The sequence below is a fragment of the Equus caballus genome, chromosome 12 (assembly GCF_041296265.1).
Source record: "Equus caballus isolate H_3958 breed thoroughbred chromosome 12, TB-T2T, whole genome shotgun sequence".
NCBI lineage: Eukaryota > Metazoa > Chordata > Mammalia > Perissodactyla > Equidae > Equus > Equus caballus.
In genome coordinates, this window is record NC_091695.1 from 39776547 (window position 1) to 39804378 (window position 27832).

Here is a 27832-nt window from a genome sequence, read left to right on the forward strand (position 1 = left end):
ATCCTTCAGGACCTATGCAATGTTTGGGACATATCTATACTAAAAAAATGATTCATTATTTATCTAAAACTCAAATTTAACCTGGCATCCTGTATTGTATCTACTAAATCTGGCAAACTTAAGATTCCTTCAAGACTCCGCTCTTGGGCTCTTCCCATCCTGCCCCTGATGACCCGAGGACCAGGGACTCTCTCTCCTCCCATGACACCTAATTGAGGCTCTGTCATGCCCTCATCTCACTGTGGCATGTTTGCTTATGTCTGCTTTCCTCTCGAGAACACGAGCCCCACGAGGGTGTGATCCAAATTTTTGTTCTCTTGCCATTCATTAAAGAAAAATTTGAAAATCCAAGTAAGCAAAAATAAAAGTAAAAAGTAGATGACTGGAATGTGAATCTGTATCTTGTGCTCCATCGTAGAGGGGTCCCACTTTTGAACCTCTATTGGAAAAGTTGAAACCAATGTAGAAAATAAGACAGTAGATTAAGTGTGTTACGGAACTAGAAAGCCTTTTATTTCCATCTCTCTTCTTCCAGGAGGGACCACATCAATAACCAAGTGGTCCCAGAGAGATCGCCCTGACTCCATCTGCCATCACTCTTGGGCTAACCTATTGGAGGAATACGCGCTTCACGGGCAGAAGGTTCTAACCAAAGTCAATGCATCCCACAAAGTTTGAAACTCATTGTTTCCCATTACTCCCTTCTTCTTTCTCATTTCCAATAAAGATGAGATCAGCTTGTGAAACTGGATTCTCTTTAACCCACAACTTCATCTGAAATGTATTCATTTCACGCTTGATAAATTTCAAAACCTAATTATTTTGCAATTATATCCGTGTCGATAAATGTTAAACATTAATCAGCTAACCAAAAAAGTATCTTTTGATGTCTAACACTGTAGAACAAGAATTTCAGACTGTGTGTACCCCAGGAACTGGAAACTTCGAAAAATCACATGCCTAAAGAAATATATTGACTGACATGTTAAAAATAACATTTTTCTTTTTGGAAACTAATGAAGGAAGAGAAAGAAGGGTGGGGAGGGAAGAAAGAGGGGGAAAGAAAGGAGAGGAAGGAGAGAATGTGCTGGGGTTCTCTCTAGCTCCTTGTCATTTGGAGGCAGAAGTTGTGCACTGACTCAGAACACTGAAGAAAGGTAACCAGAAAGCCGCCTGCCAGTAGCCAACTCCCCCAATGGTTTTTGACAATGCCAGGGAAGGGAGTCGTGAAAACCACCAAGGCTGACCCAACATAGATGCTTGATAGATGTTTATTGAATGAATGAGAAGAAGACAATCACTAGAGCCCAAAGTTGCCAGAGCCCACCCTGGTTACAAATGTAAGCCCACACCCTATGCCTTTAGAAGGGAAGAAACGCACCAAATGGAACTCCTGTGGCAGCCCGGCGTCCAGAACTGGCTGGAGCTCTGAAAGCCGCCTCGTGGAAGGTCTTCCTCTAACTGCAGGTGCTTGTTTCCTTTGGCACAGCAACGTGTAATTTCCCATTTTTAGAACAATGCTCCAAAGCACAGTCACAAAAACAACCTTCAGAGGGGGCGGTTTTCTTCCTGGCCCCTGCTAGAGCCCTGTAAAACAACAGTAACAAAGAGATTTTTCTTCAAAACACTGTTTGCATCTCTCCCTAAAATCAGGAGGTCATTTGTTAACTTTGCACAGGCTGAAAAAAGGTCCCCCCGACCCCTAGGTAGAAAGGCCTCCTGCCTATGGGAGGGGTCGATTTGGAAACTGTTCTGCTGTTGGGTCTGTTTTGGTGTTGACATGCCTCCCTCTGTGAGGCTCCTATGTGGCAAGGGTGGAAAGGAAGCTTGCAGAAAGCCAGGTCTGTCCTTTGGGTGCCGCGTACGTGTCTGAGACCGGAAGAGGACCACGTGTTCTTGAGAACGTGCAAATAACAGACTGAAGAAGGTGAGGAGCCAGGAAGGGTAAGATGCACCCTCTCTAGTCTTAATGGCTTCCTTCAGCCATTAAGAAATCCCTTTCATTATCATCTCCAAATGACTGTCTCTCTGCTTCCCTCTCTCTGCTTCATAAACTGAAAAAATTGGCTCCAAGACTTCAGGAGTCCTTCACTTCCATTCCCCAACTACCCACACCTTTCTTTCCATCCCACCACCTCCACCCTGAGTCACACTCAACTCCTCTCCACCCGAACCTGCACATTTCTCTCCTCCCTGGCCTCCTGGCCCAGTGGCTTTCACCTCCCATGTGGGTCTGCACACCCCGGCTTCATCTTACACCTCCCTGCTCAAGAATGTTCAGCAAACAACCAGAAGGACCTGCAACTAGAATATACAACTATGTACTGGGTGGCCTTGGGGACAAAAAGAAGAAGAAGAAAAAAAGACACTTAGCAACAGATGTTAGCTCAAGTGCTAATCTTTAAAAAAAACAAAAAAAAAAAGAAAAAAAGAATGTTCAGTGACTCCTTTTCCTATAGCAAAAGTCCAGCTTTCTTTGTGGGACCTCATCTGGAGCCAATTTTCCTTTCCCACTTTATCTTCCACTAGTCCCTACATCAATCTTAGGTGCCAACCAAAATGGCCTGACCACCATTCCCAAACTCCACCTTTGCTCTCTAGGTACCACCTCCTCTCCATCCCCCGACTTAGAATGACCTTCTGGTCCTTTCCTCTCTCTGTGACTGAATCCTACCCATTCCTGAAGGTCCACACAAATATCTTCTTGCTAATCAATTTAGTTGAAAATGACCTTCCTCCCCCGTCCCTTACTGAAGCACCAAGATTCTGCCCCATTCCTCCAGTAGCTTCACTTTGTGGAAAAATTATTAGCAGAACTGTTTTTTCAAACGTGTGTTGAATGGCTTAGAGGACAAAGATGCTAAGCCTCTTTTAGAGGCTTGGAAAGAATGGAGCATCAATTGAGTGAGAGCTGTGACGTTTCTAGACTCCCCTTTCTAGAGTACTTGCTCTGATCCTGATGCTGGGCTGAGCACTTCTTATGTGTGACTTCATTCAACCCTCACAGTGAAACTATAAGCTAAGTACCATGATCCCCTTTTTATAGACAAGGAAACAAACACTTTGAGAAATTAAATAACTTCCCAAGAGCCTCACAGTTTAAGAGGAGCAAAGCTGGAGTCCGAACTTGGCTCACAATATTGAACGCTATAGTCAATACTCAGGGTTTCATTATCACAGAATTGGCAACACAGAATGGTTAGGATGAACAAGGTGGGCAGGAAACCATAGGTTCTTCTCCCGATTGAAACAAATTCATGGAAAGGGTGTGTAGGGGCTGGCCCAGTGGTGTAGTGGTTAAGTTCATGTGCTCCGTATCACCAGCCTGGGGTTCACAAGTATGGATCCTGGGCACAGATCTACACATCACTCGTCAAGCTATGCTGTGGTGGCATCCTACATGTGAAATAGAGGAAGATTGGCACAGATGTTAGCTCAGGGCCAATGTTCCTCACCAAAAGAAGAAAGAAAGAAAGGGTGTATAAAGGAGATGGGTTCCCATTTCACATTTTTCTTCTAAGAAGATAGGGGAATTTATATGCCAACAAACTGGAAAATCTAGAAGAAACGAATAAATTCTTAGACTCTTACAACCTCCCAAAACTGAATCAAGAAAAAATAGAGAATCTGAATAGGCCAATCACAAGTAAAGGGATTAAAACAGTAATCAAAAACCTCCCCAAAACTAAAAGTCCAGGACCAGACAGCTTCTCTGGAGACTTCTACCAAATGTTCAAAGAAGATTTATTACCTATCCTTCTCAAACCATTCCAAAAAATTGAGGAAGATGGAAAAATTCCTAACACATTCTACAAGGCCAACATCACCCCGATACCAAAGCCAGACAAGGACAATACAAAGAGGGGAAATTACAGGCCAATATCGCTGATGAACATTGATGCAAAAATCCTCAACAAAATATTGGCAAGCCAAGTATGGCAATACATTAAAAAGATCATATGCCATGATCAAGTGGGATTCATACCAGGGACACAGGGTTGGTTCAATATCTGCGAATCAATCAATGTGATACACCACATCAACAAAATGAGGAATAAAACCCACATGATCATCTCAATAGATGCAGAGAAAGCGTTCGACAAGATCCAACAGCCATTTATGACTTTAAAAACTCTCAATAAAACAGGTATAGAAGAAAAATACCTCAATATGATAAAGGCCACATATGACAAACCCACAGCCAACATCTTACTCAATAGGGAAAAACTGAAAGCCATCCTTCTGAGAACAGGAACCAGACAAGGGTGCCCACTCTCACCACTCTTATTCAACACAGTACTGGAGGTTTTTGCCAGAGCAATTAGGCAAGAAAAAGATATAAAAGGAATCTAATTAGACAATGAAGAAGTGAAACTCGCTGTGTGCAGATGATGTGATTTTATATATAGAAAACCCTAAAAAATCCTTTGGAAAACTATTAGAAATAATCAACAACTACAGCAAAGTTGCAGGATACAAAACCAACATACAAAAATCAGTGTCTTTCATATATTCCAATAATGAACTAACAGAACAAGAACTCAAGAATACAATCCCATTTACAATCACAACAAAAAGAATAAAATATCCAGGAATAAATTTAACCAAGGAGGTGAAAGACCTATACAGGGAAAATTATAAGACATTACTGAAAGAAATTGATAATGACATAAAGAAATGGAAAGATATTCCATGCATATGGATTGGAAAAATAAACATAGTTAAAATGTCCATACTACCTAAAGCAATCTACAGATTTAATACAATCCCCATCAGATTTTTCATGGAAATCGAACAAAGAATCCTAAAATTTATATGGGGCAACAAAAGGCCCCGAATAGCAAAAGCAATCCTGAGAAACAGGAACAAAGCTGGTGGCATCGCAGTCCCTGACTTCAAAATATATTACAGGGGCTGGCCCTGTGGCACAGTGGTTAAGTTCGCACGTTCCACTTTGGCGGCCCGGGGTTTGCCAGTTAGGATCCTGGGTGTGGACCTATGCACAGCTTGTCAAGCCATGCTGTGGCAGGCATCCCACATATAAAGTAGAGGAAGATGGGCATGGTTAGCTCAGGGTCAGTCTTCCTCAGCAAAAAGAGGAGGATTGGCGGCAGATGTTAGCTCAGGGCTAATCTTCCCCCCCGCCCCCAAAAAAAGAAGACAAAATATATATATATATTGCCAGGTGCTTTGTATAGACTATTTCACTTAATCCATCCAAACCACTCTATCAGCCAGATATATGCCCATTTTACGGGTGAGGAAACTGAGGCTGAGAGAGGTTAAATAGCTTATCTGAGTCTCACAGCTGCTAAATGTGGGAGCCAGGACTTGAACGGCACAAGCTGTGCTCTTGCCACTTGGCTTGGGATCTTAGCATGATTCTTGGTGCTGCTTCAAAGCTTTCTGTTTCACCTGCTACTTCCCTCAATCACAGAAGCCTTGGAAACCATTTTCCATAGAGAACTTCATCACGTATCCTGATATCCCAGGGACTCAAGTCTCCCCATCTCCTTCTTTTTTTTTTTTTATTGTGGTCATAATAGTTTATAACATTGTGAAATTTCACTTGTGCATTATTATTTGTCAGACACCATATAAATGTGCCCCTTCACCCCTTGTGCCCACTCCCCACCCCCTTCCCCCTGGGAACCACTAAACTGTTCCCTTTGTCTGTAAACTTGTTTATCTTTCACAAATGAGTGAAATCATATGATGTTTGTCCTTCTCAATCTGGCTTATTTTGCTGAACATAACACCCGTAAGGTCCATCCGTGTGGTTGGAATGGAGCAATTTTGTCTTTTTTTATGGCTGAGTAATATTCCATTGTGTATATGTACCACATCTTCTTTATCTAATCATCAGTCGATGGGCTCTTGGGTTGCTTCCACGTCTTGGCTATAGTGAATAATGCTGCAATGAACATAGGGCTACATAAGTCTCTTTGTATTGTTGATTTCAAGTTCTTTGGATAAATCCCCAGTAGTGGGATAGCTGGGTCATATGGTACTTCTATTTCTAATTTTTTGAGGAATCTTCCTACTGTTTTCCACAGGGGCTGCAACAGTTTGCATTCCCATCAGCAGTGTATGAAGGTCCCCTTTTCTCCACAACCTCTCCAACATTTGTTGTTTTTTGTCTTGGTGATTATAGCCATTCTAACGGGCATAATGTGATATCTAAGCGTAGTTTTGATTTGCGTTTCCCTGATCATTAGTGATGTGGAACATCTTTTCATGTGCCTATTGGCCATCTGTATTTCTTCTTTGGAAAAATGTCTGTTCATATCCTCTGCCCACTTTTTGATTGGGTTGTTTGGTTTTTTGTAGTTCATTTGTGTGAATTCTTTATATATTATGGAGATTAACCCCTTGTTGGATATGTAGTTTGCAAATATTTTCTCCCACTTAGTTGGGTTTGGTTTTGATCCTGGTTTCCTTTGCCTTCCAGAAGCTCTTTAGTCTGATGAAGTCCCACTTGTTTATTTTTTCTTTTATTTCCCTGGTCCAAGTAGACATGATATTTGAAAAGATTCTTTTAAGGCTGATGTCAAAGAGCGTACTGCCTATATTTTCTTCTAGAAGTTTTATGGTTTCAGGTCTTACCTTCAAGTCTTTGGTCCATTTTGAGTCTATTTTTGTGTAGGGAGAAAGATAGTGGTCTACTTTCATTCTTTTGCATGTAGTTGTCCAGTTTTCCCAGTACCATTTACTGGAGAGATTTTCCTTTCTCCATTGTATGTTCTGGGTTCCTTTGTTGGTAATTAGCTGTTCACAGATGTGTGGTTTTATTTCTGGGCTTTCAATTCGGTTCCATTGATCTGTGTGTCTGTTTTTGTATCACACTGTTTTGATTACTATAGCTTGTAGTATATTTTGAAGTCAGGGATTGTGATGCCTCCAGCTTTGTTCTTTTTTCTCAGGATTGCTTTAGCTATTTGGGGTCTTTTGCTGTTCCATTTAAATTTTAGGATTCTTTGTTCTATTTCCGTGAAGAATGTCATTGGGATTCTCATTGGGATTACATTGAATCTGTAGATTGCTTTAGGTAACATGGGCATTTTAACTATGTTTACTCTTCCAATCCATGAGCATGGAATATCTTTCCATTTCTTTATGTCATCTTCAGTTTCTTTCAATGATGTCTTATAGTTTTCAGTGCATAGGTCTTTCACTTCCTTGGTTCTCTTTGTGGTTTTAATTTGCATTTTCCTGATGAGTAATGATGTTGAGCATCTTCTCATAGTTTATTTGGCCATCTGGATATGCCCTTTTTGTGAGTGTCTGTTAAGTCTCTGTTTTTTAATGTTCATTTAACATACTTTCTTTGTTTGTTTTGGTAGGAAGATTGGCCCTGAGCTAACATCTGTTGCCAATCTTCCTCTTTTTTTTTCCTCCCCAAAGCCCCAGTACATAGTTGTATATCCTAGTTGTAAGTCCTTCTAGTTCTTCTATGTGGGATGCCGCGACAGCACGGCCTGATGAGCAGTGTTAGGTCCATGCCCAGGATCCAAACCGGCAAACCCCAGGCCGCCAAAGCCGAGCTCATGTACTTAACTCCTCGGCCACAGGGCAGCCTCCTGTCAAGTCTCCTGTCCAGGCTTTATTGGATCATTTGTCTTTTTCTCATTGTTTTACGGTAGGTCTTCACATAGTCTGGAAACGAATGCTTTGTCAGGTGTGCATATGGCAGATACCTTCTTCCGAGTCTGAGGCTTGCCTTCTCATGTTTCTAATAGTGACTTTTGATGAAGAGAGGCTTTAATTTTTATAAAATCCAATTGATCAAGTTTTCTTAGTGCCCCTGGTGTTCTGTCTTAGAGATTTTTGCCCACCCCCTGAGGTCGGGAAGACAGTCTCTCTATGTTGATTTCTTTTAATCTTGCTTTCGTGGTATCTCCCTGTAGAGGTGGAGATAACTGCCTGGTTGTTATTTCAGTAATGAACAGAGGTCTAGAAAAACTAACCATGACTGGCTCACATGATAATGACTGCCTAAGTCTTTGGACCATCCAGCCTGTTATCCTAAGACCACCTTGTGGCATCTACAGGCACCATTGCTAACGACTACCTTGCTGTAATTCCATAGGAGAACCCCCTAACAGGGTGGTGGCAGGTTCCAAAGTGAACCAGGAAGGAGAGGGGAGAATAGCAATTCCCCAACACTGGTTTATACTCTCAGGTCAGCAGCTTACTTTAACAACTGAAGCTCTGATCACATTGCAAACACATCCTTCCCCATCCTAGCAACTTTTTCTCCCCTCCTTTATAAATTTTTTCCCTATGCATTTCTTTTCTTCCTGAATTTTCCCTTTCATTATCATTTGTCTAACCATTTGTCATCCATAGAGCATTTGCCCTTTTTTTTTTTCCCAGTGAGGAAGATTGGCCTTGAGATAACATCTGTTGCCAATCCTCCTCTTTTTGCTTGAGAAACATTGTCTCTGAGCTAACATCTGTGCCCATCTTCCTCTATTTTGTATGTGGGATGCAACCAGAGTGTGGCTTGATGAGCGGTGTGTGGGTCCGCACCCAAGATCCGAACCTGCGAACCCCGGGCTGCTGAAGCTGAGCATGTGGACTTAAGCACTAGGCCACCGGGTTGGCCCAACATTTGCCTTTTAAACCTTTTCTTCCATCTTTCCTCCCCTAAAGCTGGGTTTCTCAACCTCAGTACTGTTGACATTTTGGACTGGCTGATTCTGTGTTGTGGGGACCTGTGCTGTTTACTGTAGGATGCACAGCTCTCCCTATTTCTCCCTTTTCCTTCCTGCCTTTCTTCTTACTGTCAACCAAGAGGCCTGAGAGAAAAGTGAAGAGGCAAATCACAGCTTTCCCAAGCTTCAAGGAGCCTTAGATATGATCTAGTGCATCCCCCTCATTTTACAGATGAGGAAATGGATCCTGAGGTGGGGGGAAGAGGATGTGTCAGAGCCAAATATGTGGGGGAACAAGTGCCAGGCCAAACAGGAAGTCCGAATTCCAGGGCCTGCGGCAGAATTTCCAGTCCACCGGGGAACCTGGGATTGCTTCCCACAGCTCCTTTCTCACTCCAAGCCGTGAGTCCCATTCCAGAAACCACTGGGGCTGCTCAGATGGAGCAGCAGACTCAAATCCAACAACTCAAAGCCTGTGCATATGCATACCCATCTCTTGGAGCCTGTTCCAGTGCCTCCAATGGAGGACCACCCATGACCACCAGTCCCAAAGGGGATGTTTCATGATGACTAATGCCGTGACTACATCTTAGTTTAATCCTATCATCCTGAGAGAAATAATGATCACCTGCCCCACAGAGGAGTTACTGAGCGAGAGATCCATGGAGAGTGGGAGGGAGCCTGAAGACCATGTCTGCCCTGGCCCTGTCTCCAAGCAGGCACATCCTAGGATCCTCAGGGCAGCCAAGAGCCCTCAACCAGAGTCTTCCAAGTTACGGTGGATGTCAACATTTGTTGAGTGCTTACTACGCACTAGACACCTTCTAAACACCTTATAAATATATGAACTCAGTCCACCCTCATCCAGCTTCTGAAGGAGATGCTGTCATTCATCCATATTGGAGATGCTGATACAGAGCCTGGAGGAGCCCTGGTCAAACAGCAAGGGCGCTGTCCCTGGGGCATCTTTGGTGGGATCACGGATCAGTACACATCATCCTCCTCATTACTTCTTGCCAACATCAAACTCCCCCCGACATCACCATCAGACACACACGGAGACCCCCTCGTGTGTAAAAGCCCTACACCAAGAACTTACACAAAACGCTGGGTGGCATTCAAGATTTTAGTGGTACAAGATGCATATTTTTGTTTTAACAATTAAGGACTGGTTTCAATGCTTGTTAGAAAAATACAGAGTTTCATTTACGGTAGCGACATAAAAGTTTCTTTTTAATTAAATGTAAGGCTTTACAAATAAATCTATCTGAAGAGAACTATTAAACAAATAGCACACAGATGGTGTATAGATATGGCAGAACTTGTGGTGATGGCACTTGAGTGACCTAAGTATAGGAAACCCTGCTTCAGTTTCGCTGCATCTTAAAGACAGCTGACCCCCGCTATAGCCCCTTTCAGGGCTGTGTCACGCCCTCATTCCTCTTGTTCCCACCTGCCGTTGTCATAGCATCTTTCTCAATAAAAGCTTATAGACTTGAAGATCATAGTCAAATAGCCTGTGGGCTTTCTTCTGCCCTATACACACGTGGGTCACTCGCTTTTGGAGTCACTCTGCTTTCTGGTGATGAAAAAGAAACCCAGAAAGGCGGATAAATGTACTGGAATCCACAAATAAGAGGCCAAGTATGAAGACAGAAAGGAATGAGGAAACCGCACCCCATTCCTTGGACACAGTCCTGGGCCTTCTGCCCCCGGCTGGCCTTACAAGGCACGGGCTGGGGAAATGTCAGCTCAGGGGACTTCTGCTGAGCATCCCTCCCAGGCACTGGCCTGGGAGCTGGACGTGGTAGGGCCAATGCGCTCAAGGACCCAATGCTGTCCCCCCTCCTGCTGGTGGCACCGTGGCATGGAGCGGCCTCGTAGCTCCAGAATCAAGGTCCTCCATGAAGTCCTGTGGGCTCTATGGCCCTCTCAGCCCACCCAGCCTCAGAAGAACCCTGGTGGTGCAGGAAGGTCATCCTTCCTTGGCAAACAGGGAAAATTTAAAAATAAAACTCATAAATGAGACTAGGGGAACTTGCTCAAAGCCCCGGGGATATAATAACAAACAATAAGCTGAGACTCGAGCCAGCCACCAAACGCCACTGTCCCCAGCCATTCTCAGAGGACAGGAATCAAAGGCCATCTGCCCTTGGAGTGCCCGGCCATTGTATTCTCTTGGGCACCACCTCCCCCACAGCTGGGCGGGTGCCTGGCCAAGGAAGCCAGAGCCTTGTTCAAGGCATTGTTCTCCCTCAGAAGAGGATCTCGAAAGCAGAAGGAAATTAGAAACAACCACACAATGAATACCAGATTCTCCTTTCTCTCTGCTTCGGCTGCCAGAAGATTAAGCAGGGCTGGTTGACAGCGCCCCACCCAGCAGCTGCTCACCCTCCAGGACATCCGCACCGTGGGGAAGGGCTGTTCCCAGAGGCCTCGCTTGTTCTCTATTGATTTCCACGTTGCCCATTTTCTTTCTCCAGCTAGATACTGATTCCTGGAGGGCAGAGACACACCTGGGCTTTCTTCCCACAAGGCACAACGTGGCCAAGATACAGACACTCTGTGTTTGTCGATTGAGTAACTGATTCCATCCAGGCACTTTCCTAAACACTTCAAAGGTATAAACTCATTGAATCCCCATAGCCATCCCGTGAGGGAGAACCTATTACTTGTCCCATTTTAGAGATGATGAAGTCGAGTCCAGGTGACCCAGCTGATAGGCAGGACTGATCTGATTGGGGGCAGCTTTGATGGGACCGAATAATCTCATTCCTCACTTCTTACCAACATCAACCTTTCCCCAACGACTCCATGCACGGAGCCCTCCTTAGGTCAAAGTCCGTCCTCACGTGCGGGATAAAGGGGATGACCTAAGAGGAAACGTGTCCCCTTCAGAACTCACGCCCTGAGAGACAGCACATGATGCTGGTGTCAATCCTACCAACTTAGCAGCTGAACATTCCCGCTAAGAACTTTTTCTTAAAAATGCACTTTTTTTTTTTTCTGTTGGGGCTATTATTCATTTTAACATAATGTTGTGTTTTATGCCTCCTACGCAAGTAGACACCAGCTTTAAATGATGCGTAATATCAAGCTCATATTTCTAGTCGAATTTCTGTTTGCTTTTTGCTGCCTCCATAGCTACGATCTGAATAAATAGAGGAGAAATGTTTGGCTCCCAATCCTACTAGCTGGGCCCTATGCCATCATTCCCCTAAACAAACGGGGAAAAAAATGCCAGAAGTGAGGGACGGGGGCTAATAACGAAGGGAAACAGCATCCTATTCCAGAGGGTCCTGAGCAGGGTCAAAACTCCCCAGAAGGGGGTGGTGGAGCGGGCAAGAAGGCAATCACTTAATTCCCTATGAAGAGCCAGCACATTTTATAACTGTGGGCAGAGAGGGAGGAGACAGGCTGCCACAAGCCAACGCTCTGCAGATGAAGTCACAGGCTTGGAGAGTGCCGATGAACCCCAGCTTGTAGGTGGTGGACCTGGACCTGGAACCGGAGTCCTCTGCCCAGCTCAGGACTCTCTCCCTCCACCCTGCTGGCCATCCGGCTGCAGGATCTGGTGGCTCCGTGCAGTCTAAGTGACCTGCACCCTCTGGATTGCACCATAACAGTCACTCCCCTGACCGTGTACTGGGCGGTGCCGTCCATCTGAACGAGAAAACCAAAGGATCAGGCTTTGTCCTTGGACTTTCCAGTGTACGACCACACAAATGTGATCTTTTTTTTTAGAGTTTATTATATCACAATGTTAAAACAAAGTTGATGGAAAGGTCAAGGCCATGGATTCAATCTCTAAAGGAGCCCATTGTGACACAAAGGAAAGTGAGAGGAATCTTCATCGCTGCTGGGCATCTTCACCATCCTGCCCTCTTCCCTCCTGTCTCAGAAGGCAACTGAGTCTCCTCAGAAAAGCCTCCACACGCTTCTGAACTTCTCTCGGTAATTCCTAAGACCCCTGCAGCGTGCAGCCCAGCACAGCCACTCTATGGGAACTGTCCCCTCAAGAGCCATAAATAGTCTAAAACCATCGAATCCAGAGGCCACGTCTCAATCCCTATCCCATTTGATCTCCTTGCATCAGCTAACCCAACAGAAAAAAACTCTCCTTGTGAAATGTGCTTAGGGCGAGAGCTGTTCATTGTTTATCATTCCCCTCCTCCCTAGCTGGCAGAATCTCAACTTTGTTAAAGGCCAGGAAAGAGATTCTTTTATTTCAGCAAGGTGGGCAGAGCCCTGGTCTAAGAGCAGGCATGTGTCCTTTCTGACCAGTGGGATATAGGAGGACATTGGTCGGAGTCTTCTGGAGACAGCCCCTCCACCACCCCACCCCTCATCAATGAGAGGAAGACATGTGAAGAGAATGTCTGCCCCACGCTGCTCCCTCTTTCCTGTCTTTGAACTCAGCCGTGTGAGGAAGTGATACTTAAAGCTGAGGGAAGGCCAAGAGGACCTCAGTGACACTGGCCAGAGCTTTGCCACTGAACATCCTGACTACGAGAAAAATAATCCCGTCTGTCTATGTCACCATTGGACAGGTTTGCTGTTACCTGAAGCCAAAAGCATCACCAACCGACATGTCATTCCTCTCTTGGTTACTGACACTACCCTCCTGTCCCTCGATCTCAGGTCTCCTGAAAGCCCCTTTGCCCATCCCTTGAATGTCACTCTTCTCCTGGCCCTCTGTGCGTGCCCCCATCACCCACCTGTTCATTAATTCAATAAATACCTCTCGGCACCTTCTATGTGCCAGGCTGCCCTCATGGAGTTGACATCCAGTGGGGGAGACAAACAATAAATAAGATAAACAAATATTTTCAAGTTGTGGTCAGCACGTGTTCTTAATGAAAGGATTGGCTACAGAGGATATGGAGAAGGATGTGGAACCTCCTTAGGTCGTGGGACAGTGACCCAAGAGGGAAAATTTAGGCTGAAGTTTGAACGATGAAAAGAAGCCAGCCCCACAAAAACAAGGCAGAGCATTCCAGACAGTGAGAACAATGGCCAAGCAAAGGTGAGGACCCAAGGAAGGAAAGACTTGTTATGGGGACCACAAGGATGCCAGTGAGGCAAAAGGAGAGTGAGTGACAGGGAGGAGGGAAGTCCAGTGAAGCTGAGATCCAACGTGGAGCCTTGTAAGCCATGGGATGGTGGTGGTTGTTACGTTAAGTGCAGTTGGAAGTCATTGGGTGAGAGGATTACCAAGGGTTCTTGAACCCAATTCCATCGTGTGTGTGGAGGCTTCCCCACACCACCAAGCAGTTCTCAGATACCGGCAGATTGTCCAAGAATTAACTCACTTCTGACACTATTCACCCAGAGATGGAATCAGATTCCACATGTAAAGGATTCAGACTGCCTTCCACTTCAGACACCAACTGCAAGCCCAGGTTCCCTGTGCTTCTGACCAACCAGCTATAAATTGGAAATTCCAATGACCCCATTGAACTCAGGATGCCAATCACAAGCTGAGGTTGTTGCCTGTATTTCTGACCAACTGGCTATAAATCAGAGGTCCCCACACAACCCCCTCCTTGGGTTTGATTAATTTGTTGGAACGGCTCACAGAACTCAAGAAAACCCATTTACTCACTAGCTTACCCATATATCACAAAGGATATGAAAGGATATGAATCAACAGCCAGATGAAGAGATACATGGGATGAGGTTCTGAACAAAGGAGACCCTGTCCTCCTGGAGCTTGGGGCCCAGCACGGTGGCATATTCTGGTTCCCCAATGTGGAAGCTCTCAGAAAAAAAGGCCACCAGCTTTTTTTTTGGATTTTTTTATGGAGGCTTCATTACACAGTTATGCTTGACTAAGTCGTTGGCTGTTGGCAATTGAGTCAACCTCAAGCCCTCCTTTCCTCCCTGGAAATCAGGAGGTGGGACTGAAAGTTCCAATCCTCTGATCACATGGCTGGTCCCCTTGAGTGGGGTCCAAAAGTCACCTGATTAACACAACAAAAGACATCTTTGTCACTCTCAACACTTAGGAAATTCCAAAGGTTTTGAGAGCTGTGAGCCAGGAACTGTGGATGAAGACCAGACATATAGCATTCAGATAACCAACTATATATTTCTTATAAAGCACAACATTGCAGGATTAACAATCAAATTTGGGTTCCTAAAAGATCACTGTGGTCGGAATTTGGAGCCAGAGTGGAAGTTGGAAGGAAGTGTGGACTCACAATCACCCAGGTGAGAGATGGGGGTCGCTTGGCCTAGGATGGTGACAGTGCAGACAGAGAGAGGGGAGGTATTTCCCTTGTGATATATTCCCAAGGTAGAAATAATGGAACTTTCTGAGGAGTGGGATATGAGGGGTGAGGAAGAAGGGGGTGTCAAGGATGTTGCTCATCTTCTCTCGCTCGAACATGAGGGAGAGTAGTACCATTGACTGAGACGGAACAGCAGGTTTCGGAGTGAGGGAGGCAAATCATTTGTGAAGTTCCATTTTTCAAATGTTGAATTTGAAATGCCTTAGAGACATCCAAGTGAAGAGGGCAACGGGCAGTTAAGTATTCAAGGCTGAAGCTCAGGGAATTGGGAATTTAGAGATTGTCAGCCTGGAATTGGTATTTAAAGCCATGGGGATGGACGAGATACACTGGGAGAAGCATAGTTAGGGAATCGAATATGACCATCAGGTCATTCAAGTTAGAAATATCATTTATTTTTCACTTCTCCCTCCTCCTCCTGAGTTAGATTACCACATCACATCAATTCTAAACTCAAAACACTTCTTAAAGCTGTCCTCTCTCTCTGTTCCCATGGCTAGTGCCCTTCCAGCCTTCACCTTCTCTCCCCTGGAGACATTCAACAGCCTCTTGGTCTTTGATCCCTCCAGTTTATCCTCCATTATGCCACCTGTGGGGTCTGCCCCTGCTTAGCTGGAGCAAAACTGAAACCAGAATGTGCAGGAGGCAACCTAAGAGAAGCAGTTATGGAACAATGCCAGGGTGGAAGGGCGTCACCCAGACCTGAGCTGGAGAGGCAGCAGCAGCAGAGAGAACCAGGTGCCGGGGTTGGTAACCATGGCTACCAGGGAGGGAGAGGGCAGATGCTGGCAGTGCGCTCTATTCAGCACCTTGCTCTGGCGGGAGTGGCTTTATTAGCCCAGCTTACTTGTGCCAGCCCTTGTGGTTTCAAAGGTAAAGGTACCACCCAACACCCAGCACGCTCTCTAAAACGGATAATAGCAACAATAACAAAAACAACAACTAACATTTATTGAGCATCACAATGTGCCAGGCGCTGTGCCAAGCGCTTTACATATATTCTCTCGTTTAATAAAACAACCTGACAAGGCAGAAATTCTAGATGAGGACACCGAGGTTCAGGGAGGTCAAGGAGCAGTTAACAGCAAGGGCTCTGGAGGTGGACAACACAGGTTTGTCCCAGCTACATTGTTGGGCTTTGTGAACTCTCCCAGCCTCATCTGTAACAGGAGAGTCAATGCGATAACTCATGTTAAAGCATTTAGCTAATGCCTATCACAAAGAAAGTGCCCAACACTGATCATTTTGATTGCTGTTATTTTGGTTATGATAAAAACAAAAGTCAGCTCATGTCATTTCCCTCTGTAAAAACCTCCACTGAGAACAGATTGATGGTTACTAGAGGGAAACGGGGTTGGGGGAAGGTGAAAGGAGTAAAGGGGCACATGTGTACGGTGATAGATGGCAACTTGACTTTTGGTGGTGAACACGATGCAGTCTATTCAGAAGTCAAAATATAATGATGTACACCTGAAATTCATGTAATGTTATAAACCAGTGTGACCTCAATTTAAAAAAAAAAGAAGACCTCTGCTAATCCCCAAATCAGGCTATCACTTCTGGGAAAAAAAAAACTCCAGTGGCTCCCATCCCCCCAAAGACAAGGACTCCCTGGTCTCAGTGTCTGACCCACCCACACAAACTGCTCTTCTAGCCACACTGTGCCATTCACTTCCTGAATGCACCACATGCTGTTACACCTCCGTGCCTCCGCTCCTGCTGTCTCCGTGCCAGGAACACCCTCCTCGCCCTCCTCCACCAGCGAGGAGACAGGAAGTTGTCAGCAGAGAGGTCCGAGAGCCACCAGCTCCGGGCTTGTTGGACTTACCGACTGAGACATCTCTCTCCTACTTGCATTCCGGGCGCCTAGTGCAGCAGCAGCCACTCAAAAGATGCTACTGAAGTAAATATCAGAAGCTCGTCACATTTTTAAAAAGCAGTCCTGAAGAAGGTTTGTGGAGAGCTGAGTTCAAGATTCCAGGAAGAGCCAATGTCTGGGCTGGCCCTTCCAGCTGTGGATCCGTGGTATCACCTCCACTAGCCAAGGACGGGCCTCAACTCATCTCTCCTCCACCAAAACTTCAGAACAATCCTGGGGGCAAGACTTCAGTCTAAAGAAAACCAATAACATAGGCGTCTGAGGAATGCAAGCCCAGGGCAAAATGTTGGGTCAGAAAAGGATTGTCCTCAGCCCTGTTGTCTCTTCTGGGGCCCTCCCCATGCCCAGACACTCACCCTATGCCCATTCCAGGTCCTTGCCCAGCCAGCTGCCTGGCAGGACAGTTGCTAGATTGCTTGGAATGGTTGCTTATTAAGACAACTCTCTAGAAGACCAAAAGTCTTTAGTCTCAACAAAAATTAATCTCACAGGAGGGATCATGCTTCAGGGCCTGTGACAATTAGCAATATATCCTCAAGGAGTGTGAGGGCAGATCACAAATCCCGCTCCAAAGACAGTGATAATAATAACAGATAATGCTTAATGAGAACTTCCTGAATGCCCAGCATTTCGCGTTTACAATCTCATCTTATCCTTACAACAATACTATGATGCACATGGCTTAATTATTCCCGTGTTTAGCAAGGGGGAAACTGAGGCTAAGAAAGAATAGCTCATAAGTGGAGGAGCTAGAACTGGGTGCGGGCAGCCCCCCACTCTGGAGCCTGAAGTCCTACCCACTGTGCAACACAGCCTGTTTCATTGCACTGTCTGCCGAGGGGGACTATGATTCCATGTGTCAGTGGATTGAGGGGTCTGTTGGATTCCTGTAGCTTCTTATTAGCTGTTATCTGGGGAGCAGGGAAGGTAGGAAGGCATTGTCAGAGCAGTCACCCAGTGGCTGCCTCATTAAAGCCTTCAGAGTCCCTGCCATATTTTTATTTGGCCTCCATCTAAGACTTCCCATGCTGGGGGGTGACAGAGATTGATGACAGCAGCTGTACCCTGAGTCTGAGCTCTTCCTGGGCTCACACAGTGGGACATGTGAGGTTGTAAAAGGTGTTTCAGTAAATTTGGGAGGAATAAGATGAAAACCCAATGCCCGTCTGCTGCCCAAAACAAAGTCAGATGTCCCAGGAGTGTCCCCCCTCCAAAGCCCATCCGTCTACGTGGTATATTTCCAGAGAGGCAAACGGCATTATCTTGACATGTGAGAAGGAGTACTTAAGATATTTTAAACCTGTCCTCACTTTATTCCACAATTCAGATTGATCTGTCATCAAGCAGTGCCTTAAAGCTGGCCATTAATGCCCCTTGTTCAACTTGTCACTCATCAGCTTCCCTGAGGACCATTGTGGCCCCAGGGTAATTTCTTTCACCTGATCCTCCTTCCAGGGAAAATCACGATATTCCATATCATTTGGGTTGAGGAAGTTGAATGAGTGAAAAGAAGAAGAAGAAAATTAGCCATAATTTATTGAGTGCTTAATGTGCGTCCAGCACACAACAACTCAGAAGTGAGGAAACTGAGGCTTAGAAACACCCCAAGGGACCGAGCTAGTGAACAGCAGAGCCAGGATTTGAACCCAGGACTAGAATTTGGCATGGCATCACTGCCTTCCAAGAAGGTTACAATGTGGTGTCTACAGGAGCCAAGAGAGTTCTCAAGGGTGTCTCAGGTCCTCCAGAGGAGTGATTGACTTGAGAAGACTCTGGAAGCAGGAAGTATAGTTTGAAATGTAGGTCTGGATTTAGGGGGCTCTGCTCCAGGAACACACCTCAATAAGAAGACTATGTCTAAATATAGCCTGCCATGTGCACAGTCAGAAACTCTAAGTTAATTCTGAGCCCACCAAAGAGTTTGAAAAAGCTACCCTCTTCAAGCCCCAGCACCCTCAGAATGACCATGAACAGAGAGACTATCCAAATCCACACCGTTTAAATAACAACGTAAGATGTGACTAAGAAGCTGAAACTGAGTCAGCCTTGAGAAGAAGCTAAAGGAACTGGAATGTTTCATAGTGGGAGCTGGAATGGCTGACCCTCACTCCAGCAACATTCTCCCAGGATGCCATCCTTGGGACCTCTCCTTCAGCCAAAATCAGAGCGGGATGGTGGGTAAAAAGATGCTGAGTCTTGGAACCCAGGCGTTCAGGGTCAGCAGAGACAGACCTGCCAGAACAATGGGGAGATCCACAAAGTAGCTCAGGAAGACCCTTGTGGAGAAGAGAAGGGTGGGAGGGGGAGGAGGAGGGGAGGGTGTAGAGAAAGGAAAGAAGTGGGCTCAACAGTGACCTTCGTAAGCTCCTCCTGGGATAGACAGGGAACTGAATGCCTACCCCCATGCTGGACTCTGGCCCTGTCCTGAAAAGTCTCCAAGAAGTTGAGAAGCCACACCCTGGCCACTTGGATCTGTGCCAAAGGCTCAGATTTGCATTTCATAAGGAAATGCATCAACTGGATGCACCAGAAGGCCCTAGGCGGCCTGAAATCTACCCTGGAACACTTATCACAGTAGCCCCCCTTTAAAGGGTTTCCTGATCCAGTGAAGAGAAATAAGAGTCTCGAGAGCCTTAAAAGGGCTGGGCCAGGGGTTGGTCCAGTGCTGCCTCCCCAACCTCACCTTTTGTTTTGTCCCTCCAATCTCCAGGGATGTGACCCTCATGTCACATCTGCACTTCCCCTTCAGTATCTCCGACGCTCACCTCCTTCCTCACTCCACTCATGGAGATGATCTCAACCACACCTGCCAGGCTGGGGACAAGGCAAACCCAACCATCTGGCTGTAATCCTAAACACACTGCACTTGGCACCGTGGCTGGTCCAATGGGACTGGTATCGCCCACTGCTCCCTGACACCTGCTTTCGTTTCCGGTTTCCCTAGGGAAGGCCTTTTCTGTCTGACCCTCAGAGATCCTGGCCTTGAGATTGGCCTTCTTATGGGCTGAATTGTTTCCCCAACAAACTTCATATGTTGAAGCCCTAACCCCCATCACCTCAGAATGTGACCATATTTGGAGACAGTGCCTTTAAAGGGGTGATTAAGTTAAAATGAGACTGTTAAGCTGGGCCCTGATCCAATCTGACTGGTGTCCTTTGAAGAGGAAATTTGGAGCCACAAAGGGTCACCAGGGACGCACATACATAGAGGAAAGACTGTGTGAGGACAGGGCAAGAAGGCGGCCATCTGCAAGCCAAGGAGAGAGGCCCCAGAAGAAACCAGACCAGCTGACACCTTGGTCTTGGACTTCTAGCCTCCAGAACTGTGAGAAAATAATTTTGTATTGTTTAAGTTCCCCAGTCTGTGGTATTTTGTTATGGCGGCACTAGGAAACTAGTATAGACATCATCATTGGCCTTTGCCACTTTCTGTCGCTAATAATAACCATAAAGCTTAACACATTACATCTCGGGCATTGTGGTAGCAGTTTGCATGCTTATCTCATTCAATCCTCCCCAAAATATAGGGAACATTATTACCCCATTTGGGGTAATAGGCTCAAAGAGGTTAATGACATGCCCAAGGTCACCCAGGTGATAAATGACTGAGACAGGATTTCAACCCAGGCAGGCTGGCTCCAGACTTGGTGCTCCCAGCCATCACACCACATTACAGGGACATTTTGGACACCGGGTCCTAGAAGGCCCCTGCAATGAACGTTTGTGTCCTCCCAAAATTCATCTGTTGAAATCCTAACCCTCACTGTGATGGCATTAGGGGGTGGGGCCTTTGGGAGGTGATTAGGTCCTGAGGGTGGAGCCCTCATGATGGGACTAGTGCCCTTATATACAGGACCTCAGAGAATTCCCTCACCTCTTTCTGCCACATGAGGACACAGCAAGAAGTCGGCAGTCTGCAACCCAGAAGAGGGCTCTCACCAGAACTGATCATGCTGGCACCTGATTGCCAACTTCCACCACCCACCCCCCCAGAACTGTGAGAAATGAATTTCTGTTGTTTATAAGCCACCCAGTCTGAGGCATTCTGTTATAGCAGCCCAGAGAGACTAAGACAGCCCCCCACAGCCCAGGATCTCAGACCAGCTTGAGAAGCCTGGTGGATACTCCCAGCCAGGTATGAAGCACGGCCTCATAGCTCCAGGCTGCCATCGAGACTGGTCTCCCTGGAACCTCAGTGGTGGCATGTCACCCCAGGAGCCCGTCAACCTCGCAGTCTTCAATCACTGCCCTGCCTTGTCTGAAAGCCTGTGGAGCTATTATTCTGTTCCTCTCCCCCCGAGACACGTCTGCCACCTTGTCCTTTGGCAATGGGGATGAGAGAACGTCCCTGAACCCAGTGAATAAGCAAGCCCGTTACAGGCTGCCCGACCTCCAGGTCCTCTTCAAATCATCGCTACGACTAAGTGCCCTTGAGGAGTCTGCTCATCAATTCACCTTAGCAAAAGGCTTAGGGGCTGGCCCATTGGCCAAGTGGTTGTGTTGGCGCACTCTGCTTCGGCGGCCCAGGGTTTCGCCGGTTCGAATCTTGGGTGTGGACATGGCACATCAGGCCATGCTCAGGTGGCATCTCACATGCCACAACTAGAAGGACCCACAACTAAAAGTACACAGCTATGTACTGGGGGGCTTTGGGAGAAAAAGGAAAAATAAAATCTTAAAAAAAGAAGAAAAAGGCTTAGCTCATAAGCAACAGCAATGACAGCTGCCCACCAAGAACAAGAATGGGGCTGCTTCCTCACCTCCCTGTCCCCGGTGTCAGAAGCTCAGAGCTGTAATGGACCCTAAAGATGGTCCCCCTTGATCTCCTCAACAGAGGGGTTGCACGGTGCAGGGGTGGTTCTAAGACTGGGAGAGTCTGATGTAAGATGCAGGGAATGGTCATTTCTTGCAACTAACACCCTCCCTGCAGGCCCCCTGCTGAAAAAATGCTAAGTCAACCCTCAACATGAACAAAGCCAAGCTTTGTAGGCCCTGCATTACTTTGGAGGGTGGGAGGTGAAAAAAATTGGCCGGTACGCCTGTTACTCATGTTACAGCTCTTATTTCTGTCTGCAGCATCTCAGAAACAGTTAGCTTCCGACCTGGCTTCTCCTGCCTGTGTTATAAGCTCCGTGAGGGCAGGAGCTGACTCTGTCTCCTCCGTTGCTCCCAGCACAGATGTGTCTCTCAAGGCGTGTTACCCGAACCACCTGCACCAGACTTACCTGAGGGTTCATGAAATGCAGATTCCCAGTCCCCACTCTAGATCTTCCAAATCAGACTCTCCAGGGTGGGGCCCAGGAATCGGCAGCTATCAAGCACCCCAGCTGATTCTAATTTTCACTGCCCTGCTGGCTGCTTTCTTTATCCATGGCCCGGCCCCCTGAGAAAGTTGACCAGGCCCTGATATGGAACATCAGGAGGGAAACCAACCATCCTGGTGTGGACTGAGGCGTTTCCCGGGACGTGGAACTTCCAGTGCTAAAACCAAGATTGTCCAGGGCAAGCCAGGATGGTTGGTTATCCTGGCCCCCTCGAAACCACACACAACAACAGGGAGCAGAGTTCCCCAGCTCACAGGGGAGAGAGCATCTCCAAATCACTCTTACTTGGTGTTGGAATGCACCACAAATGTAGTCAGAGTTGAAAGTGGGTGTGGGTGATGTTCCAGGATTTCACAACACTTCAAATGAAAAAATGAAGTCAGACCACAAGGAACTGACTCAGGGGCTCTGGAAAAGGGTCCAGCTTCTCCAGTCTGTCCCCTGCCCAAAACCTACTATCACCAGCCTGTGCCTACCCTACGCTGACTATTCCCTCAGGATCAGAGGGGTCACCCCTGGGTAGGAGGAGGTCGCGAGAATCACAGGATATCAGAACCAGAAAGTCCCCTGGAGATCAAAGAGTCCTGGTCCCTCATTTCTCAGATGAGAAAACGTAGGTCCAGAAAAGCCAAGTGATTGGCAGGGTCACACAGCCAGTCAGTCAGAAGGTGACTCCAGCTCTCCTCATCTCCCCACCTCCACACAAGCCCTCTGCTGGGCAAAAAATGACAAGAGCAGAAAAAGAAACCAGAAATATTAACTGAGGGGGAGGAAGCTAGACACAGAGACGGGTGGTGTCCTAACCCACCGCATGTTACAGATGAGGAAACTGAGGCATGCAGAGGTCAAATATAATTCCCCAGGCCACACCCAGGAAACCTCTCTTGCAGGTCACGTAAGGCCTGTCCACAGTGGCTATGGAAGTGGGTACTCCCAGCAAATCTGAAGACTTGCCATATCTGAAATGAGAGACTCTGGTGACAAGGTGCAGCAGAAAGGTGAGACTGGAGCATCAGGAGCTAGGAGTGGAGACCTGGATCCATAGACACCATCCCGGGGCCTTCAGCCTGGGGAGCTTTCCCAGAGAGAGTGTGTACACCAAGCCTAGTGCAGGTTACTCTGAGGGGAGCAGTGGCGGTGACTGATTCTTCACTTTAAACAGTTTTGAGTTGTATAAAATAATTGATAAGAATTTGGTTTTGTGATATCCTTAAAAAATGATTACTGCTAAGATAAGGAAAGAAGAACACAGGACCTCCCTAACTGGAGGTAGGTGGTCATGGATTTCCTGAAAGTGAGGTGTCCGTATTGTGGTAGAATTGGACTGCAACTTGCCTTTTTAAGAACTCTTAGAGTAAATAATCTGGAGACCATACAATGTTTCCACTTAGACGCAATGGCAATCGTAGGAGAAGGACGACACCTAAGGATTTCAGAACTAATTTATAAAGAGTATTTTGAGTTCTCTATAATTGAGAATTCAAAAATATTACTTCCAAGTTATAGTCCATGACAAAATGGGAACAATCTTCCAGGAATTGATGTCTCTGCGGTTGGCCCGGTAAAGCCCTGGCTATGCGGAACTCTTAGGGAATGAATGAGTCACTTTATAGAGTAGAATTTCCTGAATAGCTGAAGGTGAAACCTTTAAGTGATGGACATTCAAACTTTTAAATAGAAGTCTTTCTAAAATGGCCTCTTTGCCCTCTGCATTCTAAAACAGAGTGCCCAGGACGTTATTTCATTTTAAGGCGTGACCCTAGGGCTTGCCAAAGCCTGGAACAACTCCACTTTCAGTACCTTACCTTCAGAACTTGCCCTCTCTCACACGATCCCCCCGCCCCGCCAACCCTGTGCCTCATTCCCACCACCCCTGCGCTCCCATCCCATTTCATCTCTGGACTCTAGCCTGGCACCTCGTCCTTCCTTGTTGCCGACAGTTATTCAAAGCTCAGCTGCCATGCCCAGTGGATCAGCACTTTTCTCTGTTCCTATTTATTAAAGCTACAGAACTGGAAACTGCTGGAAAGAGTCCCAGAACCGTGCTGCAAATAATCAGAGCAACAGCCCACATTCGTTTGACACATGGCACCTTTATTTACAGATTCTACGAATTCCTTGCATGCCCTGAAGCAGCCAGCACAGGTAGTTTGGGCCACATTTTTATGACAAAACTAAGTGTTATAGGTTTGATGAGCTTCATAAGGTCATCTGACCAATAAATTGTAAATGGATAACTTGAATCCAGGTCTTCTAATTCCAATTCCATATACTTTGCTACTTCTTGAATCACCTATTCTAAATATCTGTTATCTAAAATCTACCAAGAGAATGGGCTGGATACGTGAAAATTGGCCATGCAGCTGAACTCCTTTAACATGAAGGTTGGTGGAATCAAGCCTGGCAATGGCTTTGTATTTCCATTCGTGTTAAATGGGTTGCTTGTGCAAATCATTGTAACTGCTAGTTGCAAAGAAACGTTTTGTGTAAGCAAGCCACTGCAGAGCTTCTGCAGGAGATGAAAGGAAGGGCGATGTGGTTACAGAGGGTTTGGTCAATGTGACCGGGTTGTGCTATAATTGTGAACGGCCCCTAACGGAAGAACTCAAAGGTGAAGGTGTTGATAATTTACTCTCAGAAGAACTGGCTTCTGCTTTGTTTTCTTCTCTAAGTCTTACAGACCGGGAATGTGTTTCTAATGATGTATTCATTTTCACCACATTCCAGGACAACACAATAGTGTCTTATGTTCCAACAAGTTAATTATAACAGAATGTTACCCATTTGGATTTTTGCAGAGAGTGTACGCCCCACAATCACGCTGACTGCTATCACTTTAAATTTATGACCACAGATCTCAAGTTGCCACCCAGCACTGTCCAGAAATGCTACTCCATTTCTTAGCAAGTTTCCTTTCCCCCTCCCTGAGATGGCTATTCCACATGTTCTCCTCTCTCCTCCAGCCGCTATCCTCCCTCCCTGTCTTTGATCTTAGTTCATGATCTCGCCCCTTGAGTGACCAAGAAAATAGAAACCACCATCAAAGGCTATTTCATCTTCCCTCCGTCAAGCCTTCATCCTCCCTGCACCTGGGCCTCCCTTCCAGCCTGTTCTGTTGGTAGAATAACCAACTGTCCTAGTTTGCCCAGGACTGGGGGCATTTCTGGCACATGGAACTTTCTGTTTCAAAACTGGACTTTCTGGGACCAGCCCTGTGGCCAAGTGGTTAAGTTCAAGTGCCCTGCTTTGGTGACCGTGGGTTTGCCAGTTCGGATCCTAGGCACAGACCTACACACCGCTCATCAAGCCATGCTGTGGTGGCATCCCACATAGAAGAACTAGAATGACTTACAACTAGGATACACAACTATGTGCTGGGGGGAAAAAAAAGGAAGATTGACAACAGATGTTAGCTCAGGGCCAATCTTCAAAAAAAAGACTTGAGTCTGCTTGCCTTGTTTATAAAAACAAAGCAAAACAAAACTAGGCTTTCCCTCGACATGGGACTTTCAGTGCTAAAACTGGGGAACATCATTCCACATAAGCATGAGCCCTCATTGCTCCCTCCCTTCTGAAGCCCATGCTCCAGGGTAGGCCAGATCCCAACCCTCTCACCAACTTGAGGGCTCCAGTCCTGCACTATCCTGTCTTTTCATCATCCATCTCTCCGTCTCCATTGACTCCTTCCCTTGAGCATGCAGACAAGGTCTACCATGCCCCATCTCAAAGAATAAGGAATGTCTCCCTTGGCCTTACTTTTCTCTCCTCCTACCAACCCATATCTCTGTCCTTCTCAGCAAAGTTCCATCTTTCTTCACTGAATCCTCTCCTCATCCGCCATTCTTGGTCAATAACTTCCACTCAGGCCTCCATTCCTTCACTCTATCAAAACCTCCACTGTCAAGACCACTCACACTGCCAAGTCCAAGGTGCTATGGCAATTGCTAGGAAATTTGCTGAATGGCTACTCTCAATTCTAGAACGCGTCTCTGCATAGACCAGTAACAGTGTGTGGACAGGCGTATTTAGGGAACCCCTCTTTGAAGAGCACGGCTCTCCATCCCACACTGTCCTGGTTTTCCTCCTACCACATGCACTGTTCCTTCTCTGTCTCCTTTGCTGCATCCTCTTTCTTTTCCTGGCTCCCAAATTTTGGCAAGTCCCAGGTCTCAGTCCTTGGTTCTCCTCTCTTCTCCAACTTCATGTTCTTTTTGGTTGAGGCCAACCAGTCTCACGGCTGTAAATACCATCTATATGCTGATGGCCCCTGCAGTGGATAGAACTGTGTCCCCCAAAGAGATTTGCTCAAGTCCTAATCCCCAGTACCCATGAATGTGACCTTATTTGGAAATAGGGCCTTTGCAGATGTAATCAAGTTAAGATGAAGTCATACTGGATAAGAGTGGGCCATAATCCAATGATTGATGTCCTTATAAGAGGGAAATTTGGATACAAAGACACAGACACATAAAGAGAGAAGATAGCCATGTGAAGAGGCAGAATTTAGAGGGATACAGCTATAAACCGAGGAATGCCAAGGATTGCCAGCAACCACCAGAAGCTAGGAAGAGGCAAGAAAGGATTCTTCTCTAGAAACTTCAGAGGGAACACAGCCCTGATAACACCTTGATTCTGGACTTCTAGCCTTCAGAACTATGAGACAATAAATTTCTCTTGTTTTAAGCCCCCTGACGAAATCAATACAAGATCCAATTTCTATCTCCAGCCTGGACTGCTACCAGATTTCTATACACCCAGCCATGTACTTGGCATCTCCCCTTGGCTGTCTATTAAGTATCTCAAATTTAGCATGTCCAAAACCAAACTTTTGGGGGGCCGGCCCCCTGGCTGAGTGGTTAAGTCCCTGCGCTCCCCTTCGGTGGCTCAGGGTTTTGCCAGTTCCGATCCCGGGCGAGGACATGGCACTGCTCATCAGGCCATGCTGAGGCAGCATCCCACATAGCACAACCAGAAGGACCTACAGCTAGAATATACAACTATGTACTGGAGGCTTTGGGGAGAAGAAATAAAAGAAGAAGAAGATTGACAATAGATGTTAGCTCAGGTGACTCTCTTTAAAAAAAAAAAACTGAATTTTTGGTTTTTCTTTCCTAGATCATTTTCTCCTGGTTTCCCCAACTCAGTAAATGGCAAGGCCATTTAGCCAGTTGTTCAGGCCAAAACCATAGAAGTCATCCTTGATTTCTCTCTCACTCCTGCCCCCATATATCTGATCCATCAGCAGTTTTCATCAGCTCTACATTCAGGATATTTCCTCCTCCTCTGCCAACCGTTATCATGCCTTGCTTTTCTAGAATGTTCCAAGGACTTGGTCTTGTTCATTGCTATCCCCAGGGCCTGGAACATAATAGGCATGCCATAAATACTTGTCAGATTGATGAATAAAATAAAACCTTATCAATCCAAACACTCCCTTGATTGAGAATTCGTGATCACTGAAACAGAGGCTACTGAGCACTTTAACAGCATAATTAAGATAAGGGAGGGCTTTAACTATGTGGGATGATAAATTGTTTACATACAACATGCCTGTTAATTATGAATCATATGTATACTCGTTATGGTCCCCTAGTTTCTCTTTTAAAAGACCTGGTTTACTTGGTGGTTATGCAAAGCCTAGGTCCTTCCTCACAACCTGATTCAATACATTTAAAGCAC

At 46.1% G+C, this 27832-nt stretch overlaps 1 protein-coding gene across 5 annotated transcripts in view; it reads right to left on the bottom strand.

Moving 5' to 3' along the window:
• AHNAK (AHNAK nucleoprotein) overlaps positions 1 to 27832 on the bottom strand; it is a 138996-nt gene that overhangs the window by 46445 nt on the left and 64719 nt on the right. Inside the window, exon 6 of one of the 5 annotated variants that reach the window (XM_005598236.4) lies at positions 1256 to 1587. The exons of 3 other annotated variants lie outside the window; for them this stretch is intronic. In XM_005598236.4, the coding sequence (XP_005598293.1) occupies positions 1580 to 1587 (8 nt within the window). In that variant the 3' untranslated portion in view covers positions 1256 to 1579. Of the gene's footprint in view, positions 1 to 1255; positions 1588 to 15884; positions 17062 to 27832 lie in introns of those variants that run through there. One more of the 5 variants, XM_023654212.2, reaches the window with a different exon arrangement.